Source organism: Rana temporaria, chromosome 8 (assembly GCF_905171775.1).
Source record: "Rana temporaria chromosome 8, aRanTem1.1, whole genome shotgun sequence".
In the NCBI taxonomy this organism is placed as follows: domain Eukaryota; kingdom Metazoa; phylum Chordata; class Amphibia; order Anura; family Ranidae; genus Rana; species Rana temporaria.
The window spans coordinates 15132070-15144317 of NC_053496.1; the positions used below are offsets into that span (position 1 = coordinate 15132070).

Below are 12248 nucleotides of genomic sequence, written 5' to 3' on the forward strand. Positions count from 1 at the left end.
ACTTTTGCAAAAACCAATCAATATACGCTTTTATTTTTTATTTTATTTTTGTTACCAAAAATATGTAGCAGAATACATATTGACATATCCAATAAAAACATTTAAAAAAAAAATTTTTTTTTCATAAATTTATGTGTTAAAGCGGAAACTAAAAATGTTTTTTTTTTTTAATTGTCACCCTTTTTTAGTTTATAGCACAAAAAATAAAACACAGTGGTGATTAAAATACCACCAAAAAAAACCCTCCTATTCATGGTAAAAAAAAAATATGACATACAGTAATCCTAATTTATGTACAGTGTTGCATGACCGCGCAATTGTTAGTTAAAGTACTGTAATGCAGAGCTGTAATCTTGTGGAGGGCAAGTGGTTAAACTTTTATTTTTTTCTTCTCTTTTGCTTTGTAGATGACACCTCCAGTAATTCAAGTTAAGAACAGAAGAACATTTGCATCTATACCGAAAACTCGCAAATGAAACAATTTCTGTAAATGTGTCAATAGATTGCATGTGGGAGCTACTCAGATACTGTAACAAGCTTTGTAGTCTGGTACTGAAATTAAAGGGAAATAAAGTCTGCTTTCCATGAACTGTCTGTGTGACTATTGTAGAGTGTGTCTGAAAGTAATTTTTTTATATGAAATATTACTTGCTTGTACCAGTTTTTACTATTTCTTTTTAGCATACAGATCAGACATGTTGCAATTGGTTTACTTCTGAATTAGTTTTTTAATGAATTTCAACAAATTTGTTAATTTGGAAATATCCAAATGAACAAAAACCCAATGAATTTTTCAGAATATTCGTAAATTCGAATATTTGAAAATTCTTAATTAGAATATTCGAAAATTCGTAAATTCATAAACTTCATAAATTTGACAATTTGTAAATGCGCAAATTCGTGAATTTGAAAATTCGAAAACCCGAAAATCTGAATTAATGACCAACTAATAACTTAAAGGGGTTGTAAAAGTAAAAAATTTTTCCCTAAAAACTGTAGCTTCCTTTACCTTAGTGCAGTCCTCCTTCACTTACCTCATCCTTCCATTTTGCTTTTAAATGTCATTATTTCTTCTGAGAAATCCTCACTTCCTGTTCTTCTGTCTGTAACTCCTCACAGTATTGTGAGGCTTTCTCCTTGGTGTGGAGTGTCGTGCTCGCCCCCTCCCTTGGACTACAGGAGAGTCAGGATGCTCTCTACATTGCAGATAGAGAAAGGAGCTGTGTGTTAGTGGGCGTCCTGACTCTCCTGCTCGCCCCCTCCCCCCTCAAGGGAGGGGGCGAGCACGACACTACACACCAAGAGAAAGCCTTGCATTACTGTGTGGAGTTACAGACAGAAGAACAGGAAGTGAGGATTTCTCAGAAGAAACAAGGACATTTAAAAGCAAAATCAAAGGATGAGGTAAGTGAAGGAGGACTGCACTAAGGTAAAGAGACCTATTTAGGGGAAACATTTTTTACCTTTACAACCCCTTTAACTATTACTAACAATTAAATTATAGGTATTGGAATGTCCTTTCAAATGTGGCTGTTAGTAAAAGTAACAAATACAAATTTATCCAAAGTTACAAATTATCCAAAATAATGAATGCCATATCTAAACCAATGGAACGTAACAAACTTTGGATAATTTTGTATTCGTTACATTGACTGACAGACAAATTTGAAAGAACATTCCAACACCTATAGTTTAATAGTTAGTTATTATTAGTTAGTTATTCTTTTGAGTTTTTGGATTTTTTTTTTTTCGAGTTTACAATTTTTTGAATTTTCAAATTTACGAAAATATGAATTTTAAAATTAATGAATTTACAAAATTTTTAATTTACGTATTGCGATCATAATAAATGACCTGGAAAAAAAAAAACATATCGAATAAAACAAAAACTAACACATTTTTCGGCAGTGCACATGTCTAACACAGATAGGTGGATCCCTTTTCTATTAGTTATTAGTTTATCAGTCAGTAGAAATCACAACCCTGAGACGATAAGCTCAAAGACAGATGACACTGGGCTTTACTAAAGGCAAATTTACTGTTTGGTTTGCAAAGAAAGCTGCACTTTGCAAGGAAATTTGCCACAAAGCTTAGTGAATGTGTTGAAGTTTCACTTTGCAAAAAATACCCAATCATGCACAAGGAAAAATAATATAAAAATGTTTGCTTGCACATGGTTAAATGATGGAAATTCACTAAACTCTGAGTATAACTGGGGGGATCCGTAGTGGAGAAGAATCTGGGAGTTTTGGTTGATCATAAGCTCAATAATAACATGCAATGCCAAGCTGCGGTTTCCAAAGCGAGCAAAGTCCTTTCTTGTATAAGAGAGGTATGTACTCCAGAGAGAGAGATATCATTTTGCCCCCCTGTACAAATCATTAGTAAGACTTCATCTGGAATATGCAGTTCAGTTTTGGGCCCCAGTTCTCAAAAAGGATATCAGGGAACTAGAGAAAGTGCAGAGAAGGGCAACCAAACTGATAAGAGGAATGGAGGAGCTCAGCTATGAGGAAAGACTAGAAGAACTGAATTTATTCTCTCTTGAGAAGAGGAGATTAAGGGGGGATATGATCAACATGTACAAATATATAAGGGGTCCATACAGTGGACTTGGTGTTGAGTTATTCACTTTACGGTCAACACAAAAGACATCCGATTGCCTCTCAGGGGACCAGGAAGGCATTTTTTCCCCTGCTGTAGCAAATTGGATCATGCTCTGCTGGGGTTTTTTGCCTTAATCTGGATCAACTGTGGGTATAGCATTGGGTATTATGGGGTTGTATGATACTTTTTTCTTTTTTATGGATGAACTGGATGGACTTGTGTCTTTTTTCAACTATGACACTGGGGTTTACTAAAGGCAAATTTACTGTTTGCTTTGCAAAGAAAGCTGCACTTTTCAAGGAAATTTGCCACAAAGTTTAGTGTATGTGGTAAAGTTTCACTTTGCAAAAAATACCCAATCATGCGCAAGGGAAAAAACTATAAATTGTTGCTTGCACATGGTTAAATGATGGAAATTCACTAAACTCTGGGGCAAATTCCTTTGAAAAGTGCAACAGCCTGTTCACCTTTAGTAAATCAATCCCTATGTTTTGCATTTAGTGAATTCAGTGAATTCAGTGAATTATATTACAAGTGTCAGTTGACTGATATGTTTACATAGAGACCGCATCAGCAGTAAGGTGTAATCGTCATGCGGAAAGCACTAGTATGAACATAGCAGCAGAACTAGCACAATGGATTTGAGTTTAAATGAAAAAGTCTTCTTGTTTATTGAATTGTTGCAAATAACAAAAGTTCAGCCTAGACAAAACATTACTCCAGCACAAAGCTGCTATGTTTCTGGTCAAGTATGACTCTTTTTTTAAAGCAGGACTTGAAATGCACACTAGAATAATACATTTAAATATATACTGTATACCAGTGGCGGCTGGTCCTCCATTTTCTTGGGGGGCAAACAATCGATCCGCAACCACCCACGGTCATTCGGTCAGATCACCCAACCCCCACCCCCCCCCCCAGCATAGTGCAGCATGTCCCTATTGCCCCTGTATCTGATGTTTTGGCACCTTTTGGCTCCTACTTCCTTCTCCTTCTGTTTGTCTGCTCCTTGTGGCGTCCACTGTGGAAGGCCCGGTGGCACCATGTTGGGAGTCCGGGGCCGCTCCCTCTTAGATTGGGTCATTGGCGCTGTATATCTGGGCGGGTGACCTGTTGGTAGATGCAGCGGGCTCCAAGGAGTGTTTAGAGAAATCAGGGCACAGGAGAGGTGAGCCAGTGAGCAAGGGAGAGGATCAATGTGCAGATCGTCCCCAGGAGCTCAGAAGTCGGTCTTCTCATATGCCCTGCTCGGCTCCGCCCCCTCTTAGCAGCCAATATGATCGTTTCTCCTCTCGGCTGATCGGGTCTCAGGACTCGCTTCGTAATTGGCCGGGAGGAGAATCAGGAAGACAATAGTGAATATTAATTCGCTATTGTCACAGAACTGGGTGAACTCAGGGTGCAGTGCTCTATCCCCCGAGCCCACCCTTTTTTGAAGCCAATTAGAGCCTCAGGCTTGTTGGGGGCAGTAGGGAGGACCGAGGTAGTGGGGTGCAGAGGAGAGTAGTGGTTTGGATGAGGGGTAGTGGGGTGGACTGAGGGGCAGTGGGGTGCACAGTTGTATTGTGAGGTGGGTTACAGGTAGTTGGGTGCAGAGTGTGTCAGTGGATTGCAGATGGAGATAGGTGAGTGAACAGGGGGTAGTGGGGTAGACTGGGGAGCAGTGGAGTGCACAGGGGGTTGTTGTGTGTAGTGGGGATAGTGGTGTGAATTAGGGGATAGTCGGGTACAGAAAGGGGGCAGTGGTGTGGACAGGGGACAGTGGGGCAGACTGAAGGGCATAGGGGTGCACAGGTGAGTAGTGGGGTGGATCAGGGATTAGTGGGGTTCAGAGGGGGTCAGTGGGATTGATGGGGGACACTGAGGTGCACAGGGGGTCAGTGGGATGGACAAGAGAGTAGTGGGGTGGACAGGGGATAGTGAAAGGGGCAATGGGGTGGAAAGGGGGGTGGACATGAGGATAGTGGGGTACACAGGGGGACAGTGGGGTGCACAGGCATGTAGTGGGGTGGACAGGGGGAATATGGGATGCAGGGGGGGACAATAGGGTGGCTAAGGGGTATTCCAGTGGACTGGGGGGCAGTGGGGTGCACAGGTGAGTAGTGAGGTAGACATGAGTGAGTGGGGTGGGATGGGGTAATTGGGTGTAAAGAGGGATAGGTGGGTGAACAGGGGATAGTGGGGTGCAATGGGGGGAGACTGGAGAGCAGTGGGTGGACAGGAGGTTAGTGGGGTGGATTAGGGGGTAGTGGGGTGCATAAGGGGACAGTGGGGTGCACAGGGGGACAGTGGGCTGAACAAGGGGTACTGGAACGGATCGGGAGGCAGTGAGATGCACAGGAAAATAGTGAGGGGGACCAAGGGGGTAATGGGTGCAGTGTTGGGCAGTGAGGTGGATGGGGGACAGTGGGGTGGACAAGAGGTATTGGGGTGAATGGGGGGGAGTAGTGGGATGCACAGAAAGGTAGTGGGGTTGATTGGGGGTAGAGAGATCTCTTCTTGCATTAATCAATACTTGCTATGAGTACTTTTCAATATCACTTCTGAATGACAAAAGGCTCATATTTTTCTGAAGAGGATGGGGGACCCAGCCAGAGTGACCTCATGACTTCTAGTGGGGTGGACAAGGTATAGTTGGGTGCACAGGGGGAATAATGGTGTGGGCTGGGGATAGATTGGTGCAGAGTGGACATTGGTGTGGACAAGGGGTAGTGGGGTGCACAGGGGGAAAATGTTGTGGGCTGTAGATAGTTTTGTGCAGAGTAAGGCATTGGGGTGGATGGGGGACAGTGTAGTGGATTTGGAGTATTAGGGTGGATTGGAGAACAGTGGGGTCGATTGAGGGGTAGTGGGGTAGACGGGGGATAAGTGGGATATAGTGAGAGCAGTGGGGTGGATTGGGGAGAGTGGGATGCCCAGGGGAATAGTGAGGTGGACAGAGGGTTAGTGGATTAAGGAGCAGTGAGGTGAATTGAGAGGTAGTGGGGTATACAGAGGTTAGTGGCGCTCTGTGCAGGGTGAATATTTGTCTCTTACTGTCCCATTCTGGGTGATGTGTGGATCAAATACATTGCTTCCCTAACACAGACTCGCCTCTCAGCCAATCAGGTGCACGGGTCTGGTTACCTGTCCCCTGATTAGCTGAAGCGACAGGTGCTGTGATTGGACGCCTACCAGGCATCCAATCACAGCATCACTGTGTCATAGCAGAAGATGGAAGAAGACTGGAGAAGGGAGAAGACATCGAGGACTCGGAGGACAGCGTTGACCCGAGACAGGTAAGTGCCAGGCGGGGGGGCACACTGACTGCATTTGAAGGATGCAAATCTGGCAGCACACTGGCGGCATTTAATGGGGCAAATCTGGCAGCACACTGGCAGAATTTGATGGGGAAAATCTGGCAGCACACTGGCGGCAGTTTATGGGGCGAATCTGGATGCACACTGGCGGCATTTGATGGAGCAAATCTGGCAGCACAGTGGCTGCATTTATGGGGCAAACTGGCAGCACACTGGTGGCAATTGATGGGGCAAACTGGCAGCACACTGGCAGCATTTGATGGGGCGAATCTGGATGCACACTGGCGGCATTTGATGGAGCAAATCTGGCAGCATACTGGCAGCATTTGATGGGGCAAATCTGGCAGCACGCTGGCGGCATTTGATGGGGCAACTCTGGTGGCATTTGATGGGGCAAACTGGCAGCACACTGGCGGCAATTGATGGGGCAAACTGGCAGCACAGTGGCGGCATTTGATGATGGGGCAAACTGGCAGCACAGTGGCGGCATTTAATGGGGCAAACTGGCACACACTGGTGGCAATTGATGGGGCAAACTGGCAGCACACTGGCGGCAATTGATGGGCACACACTGGCAGCAATTTATGGGGCACACTGGCAGCAATTTATGGGTCACACTGGCAGCACACTGGCGGTAATTGATGGGCACACACTGGCAGAAATTGATGGGACACACTGGCAACACTGGCAACAATTGATGGTTACAGTAGCTGCGTTTGATTTTTTTTTCTGTATGTTTGCGCCCCCCCAAAAATTTTGAGCACCAGCCACTCAAAACGACGTATAGAGACTGTAGGTGGTCCGGAAGTGGTTAATTGATCAAGTTGAAGTTAGAAACTGATTGGCTACCATGCACAGCTGCACCAGATTTTGCACTCTCCAGTTTTTGACATGCTAGGACAGCCACTATTGTGATATTTTCATTCCAGACAGACTGCTTAATAATTGATAGAATATATTTGTTTGTATATTGCAACAATCTGAACCCAGTAAATTTCCTAATGTTATCATTGCTGATAGGAACTCCTGAAAAGCAATTTTTTATTTCTTCCAAATATATTGTAAATCTAATGCATAACTGTATTTGTTCCATAGATTATCCATAGATTATATTTTAAGAAATATTCTACTAGAATACATCTAAAGCCCATCGTTGTCCCTTTTGTCTGACCTACCCTGCCTCACCACAATAATATATATATATATATATATATATATATATATATATATATATATATATATATATATATATATATATATATATATATATATTGTGATAGTAAAGTTCCCTGTCCTGCTAATGGTCGCCCAGGATTCTCAAATAGGCAGGTTGAGGGGCTCCAGGGTTATTTAATGTGGAGGAATCTGTTTGATCAGTTTCCTCCAACGTTTGTAAAATCCACTTGGGGACCTGGAGCCCGGAGATTCTACAGCAATATGGGTGGGATGGAATCTCCAATCCTGGGACTGGGTTTTGGAAACAGCCAGGAGTCTGGCTGGTTGATTGAGCAGGTGGGTCCTGGGCTTATAGCAGAGTCAGGACCAGGGTTCTGGGCTCCACCCTCCCAAAGAGTCCAGGCAAGCAAGGGAGGAGCATGCATGTCTGCATGGTATAGACCAGGGGTGGGCAATTATTTTTTCGATGGGGCCACATGAGAAACTAAAAATATTTTGGAGGGCCGGGCCAAAAGGCTAAACTCAACTTGCTTGTCTTGAAGGGAACGCCTATACCAGGAAGTAATCCCCGCTCGGAGGCATAGAAGAGATACGGCGATAACGATAAGTACCAAAATAAAATAAAAAAGACCAGCATACTGCAGATGTCAGCAGTATGCTGGATCTAACTGCAAAAAGGTGATTTTTGGGTGAACTACCGCTTTAAGGTAGAAAAGCATAAAAATTAGTTATTTTACAAAACCCTCACACGGACAGGATACAGGAGATATCAGAGACAGCAGACAGAGATTGCATACAATGATTTTGAACAATCTCACCACTGCCATTTTTGTCTGGAAACTGCTGCCTGTGCCTGTATGACAGCAGAAACCCTTTAATGGTTAACAGCACCATTATACCTAAAATCACTGATAATCCACAAGCTAATTGCTCATCAGAATAAGGGGTTTTCTTTTAATTAGCACATCAAGTTCAGGTAACTGAAAACATCATGCATGCTGTTAAAAAAATTAGCTAAAATAGAGCATTTTTAATAGCAACCACGCAGAGTGCTGTCAGACAGGCACAGGCAGCAGTTAACAGACAAAAATGGCAGTGGTGAGATTGTACAAAATCATTGTATGCAATCTCTCTGTTGTCTCTGATATCTCCTGTATCCTGTCCATGTGAGGGTGAGCAGGGAGGCAGCCAGGCTGGAAAGATTTATTGATGGTGGAGGGGGCTCAGGTGGACCTGTGGTAGGTCCACCTGAGCCCCCTCCTCCCTCCACCATCAATTAATCATTCCAGCCTGGCTGTCTCCCTGCTTACCCTCACACACAGTCAACGGCGGGCAGCAGGCTCCACAAACTTTACTCACTCAGTCGGGCAGGTACTGGCAGGGGTCCGTTCGTTGCTCCGGTGGGGCTCTGTTATCCAGTCCACCAGTCCCGACTGGTCAGGCTCCCTCCGCAGCCGCTCAGGTCACAGACCGTGACTCTAAGATTGCTCTGGCTCCACCGTCGCGTCTGCCTGTTCATAGGCTGGCGGGAAAATGCGCTCACTGCATTGGCTGCACGGGCAGGTGGGCTGGGCAGGAGGTAGACTCGGCGGCTCAGCATCGGCACCTTTCCCTTACATTTACGTACAGGGGAAAAGCGCCTTGTTTTAACAAACTGTCCGTGGGCCGGATTAAAAGGTCCGCCGGGCCGTATACGGCCCGCGGGCCGTAGTTTGCCCACCACTGGTATAGACAGAGGGCCCAAAGCTGTGGGCTGAGCAGCACGGAAGCTGAGCGAAGGTACAGTGATTTGTACAGGAACTTTGGTACATGGCCAAGAGGGCTAAAGTGTAAAGCCTAAGCAGCTGTATTTCTGAAGAGAGCCAGGTGACGCTGCATTTTTGGTTGATTACTTTATTGCTGTAGCAACTTGAAATCCCCTGTGTGGACTCTGCTCACTGGTATGCTCTACACAGACGCTAAACAACCCCCAACATCACAAAATATATATATATATATATATATATATATATATATATATATATATATATATATATATTTATGGTCGTTACCCTCTGACTGAGAGAGATGTGGATCACATAAACACGCGACAAGACTTACAACATAAATAGACCTGAAGTGTGCCTTGGTGGTCTGGTCAGTATGCCAAGAAAAGGGGGCATACCCAAGTTAAGTAATGGGTAGTTAATTGAAGAAGGATATGCTGAGAAGTGCCCTGAAAAAGGGAAGGGCGGGAGGGTGTCGAATGCGATTGAATGCGCAGACTCACGGACATGAGGTGAGCTGGGAAGAGTCGGCCCAGTGACGTGTAGTACTGCACACTGAACCGACAAAGAGCATGTGTGAGTGGGCTGCTTAAATACCCTCCGGGCTCCTCCCATAAACTCAGGCCACCATACTGGCCTTCTTATTTATGGTCGTTACCCTCTGACTGAGAGAGATGTGGATCACATAAACACGCGACAAGACTTACAACATAAATAGACCTGAAGTGTGCCTTGGTGGTCTGGTCAGTATGCCAAGAAAAGGGGGCAAAAGACTCAGATAGGGAAATAGTTTATATTGATTTCTTGTATTTATTGAGCCAGCTTGGTAAAGGCTTGTGCCATTCCTTCATGAGGATTTGGGATGTATGTGGCAAAACAAGGAGACTTCCATCAGCCTGGTATTTTGATTACGTAGTCTGGTACTCCCTGTTGGGAGGCAACTGAGGCTGCTCCAATTCGGAAAGAATGTCCAGAGAACTGACTGGGGTTTGAAGCCCAAGTTACTTAGGAGGATTCTGACATGCTTGACACACTGGCTGACACTCAGGGAGTTGGTTTAGAAAGGGTAGCAACGAGCTACCATCAGATTGGCTGGGTAGATGGAGCAGTAGTGGGTCGAGCACCGTCACTGGGCGTCAGGCGTTGTCAGTCTGAAACAGGTTGATGTCAACCCCAGGGGCCTGTTTGTTGCGTTTGCAGACTGTGAGAGTGTAATGGTTCGAAAGCGAGTCAGGTGGCGTCGGAGCAGTGTGTGACTGCCGGAGCCGCTGACTAAATTCACTAGGTTGTAGGGAACCGTAGAAGGCCTGGTAGATGGCTGTTGGGTGACTAGACTGGGCAAAGCCCTAAACAGGGAACGAGTAAGGATTTTAGACATGTCCCTAAAGAGGGGACTCTTGAAAGGTAGGCGCTTGCCACTGACTACAGGTTGGTGCTTCTGTATGTCCTGTAGGAGGGACTTGACTGCATGGGCTCGAGAATACTGACGGTTTACTGGGGTCCTGCAGGGACAGGAAATGCTGGATGCCATCTAGATATGGCGTGATAGTATTGAGAAATGGTCAGCTGCATGTGGCAATACGATATGAAAGCTAGGATGTGTCCAACGTTGCCTATTGCTGCTCCGGGGCAAGGGGCCAAAAATTTGCGATTAGTGTTCCAAGCAGTGCGATAGGCCTTCAGTGTGTTGCGTGCCAAGGAGTGGTTAATAAGTTGGATTGCGTTGGCGAGATGCGACTTCAGTCCGTCGTCAGCAATGTCCATGGTGGGACAGGGATAGTTGTTGGGTCGGCTCCAGGCTCTTGCTGGAAAAAACATCCATTCCAAGGTTGGAATAGGATAGCGCATCAGCTGCTTTTTGCATTTGCCTTGAAAACGTCTACATAAGATATTAACTGGTGATGGAGTGACAGCTGCGCGAGCCTGCGCAGGAAGTGATGGGGAGTGACTTAGATCTATCTTAATTGATGATGTCGGCTGTGGCCTGATTGTCTGTGGTGAAGAACAGTGTCTGTCCTGTTCAAGTGTGGTCCCAGACCTGGGCAGCTGCCACAATGGGGTGCAGCACGAGGTGTGATGAAGACTGGGTGAAGCAAAAATGTAAGAGAATTTCTGGGGGCCAAGTTTTGGAGAACCAGTGGCGGCCTAAAAATGGCTGCAAAAGCCTTTGGTGGCTCGGCTGACACTGTCGGGATGAAGATTGAAATGATGTTCTATCAGGTGGGGAAGTTGTCCCACATAGCTAAGTCTGCTACTGATGCTTGGTCTAGTTTGAGAACTTGGACTGGATCTTGCATTGGTGTGAGAAAATCAAGACAATACACAGGTGCTCAACAAGACGATATACATGCACTCGCAGGCCAACGTGCACTCGCAGGCCAACGTGCACTCGCTGGTGCTGGATGAAAACCTGAACTAACTGCAGGGAAAAAACTGAGAAAAGATGAGTGGCCCGCGTGCCACTGAAGATGAATGGCCAACTGGGTGCCACTGTGTGTTTGTGTGGCTGATTGTTTGTCACTGAGGTGTGTTTGCAAGTTTAGTTTGTATTCGGGTTTGCACGTAGGTGCGTGCCGCTAAGTGTTTTATACTACTGCAGACAATATTGTGCGGTTGCAAGGGTGTCAGTGAGTGTCCGGTTGCTGGGACGATATTGTGTGGTGGCAGGGGCCTTGAGTATGAAGGTTTGATGGTATTGGTGGTTGCAAGGGTCTGTCTGGTTTGCTGAGACGATATTGCGTGGTTACAAAGGTCTCGATGATTATGAGGTTTGTTTTGAGATGGCATGGTGTGGTTGCACAGGTCTCAACAAGTGAGGGGTTGCTGAGACGATGTTGCGTTTTGCAATGGTCTCAAATGAGTGTCGGCCGCTGAGACAACTTTGTATGGCTGCAAGGGTCTAAATGGGTGTCAGGTTGCTGAGACGATATTGCAGTTGCAATGGTCTCAAATGAGTGTCAGGTTGCTAAGATGACTTTGTATGGCTGCAAAGGTCTGAACGGCTGTCAGGTTGCTGAGATGAGATTGTGTGGTTGCAAAGGTCTAGAAGGGTGTGAGGTAGCTGAGATGATATTACATTTAGCAAGGGTCTCAAATGAGTGTCAAGTTGCTGAGACAATATTCCCCTTTATTTTAATTTTTTTATGAAAACGACTGTGAATGAAACGCTGGTAAACATGAGTTACCGCATCTGGCAGTGTTTACAAGCTGTTACAGGCATTGGCGTTTAGAATGCGTTTCAAATGCCTCTGAACATCCGTCTGAACCCATTTTTTTTTTTTTTTTTTTTACCAACAGCAGTGTACATGAGGCCAAAGATGATTTGTCTGGCTGCAAGGGTCTCAATGAATGCCAGGTTGCTGGGGCGAGACTGTATGGTCACAAAGGTCTTTGACGAGTG

The 12248-nt window shown here is 45.3% G+C and overlaps 1 protein-coding gene across 2 annotated transcripts in view; it reads left to right on the forward strand.

The window, feature by feature from the left end:
* The window catches only part of LOC120946694 (alpha-2-macroglobulin-like), a 135479-nt gene extending 134983 nt beyond the window's left edge, over positions 1-496 (forward strand). For both annotated transcript variants that reach the window (XM_040361322.1, XM_040361323.1), the window contains exon 36: positions 408-496. In XM_040361322.1, the coding sequence (XP_040217256.1) occupies positions 408-433 (26 nt within the window). In that variant the 3' untranslated portion in view covers positions 434-496. The remainder of the gene's footprint in view (positions 1-407) is intronic.
* Positions 497-12248: the final 11752 nt, after the last annotated feature.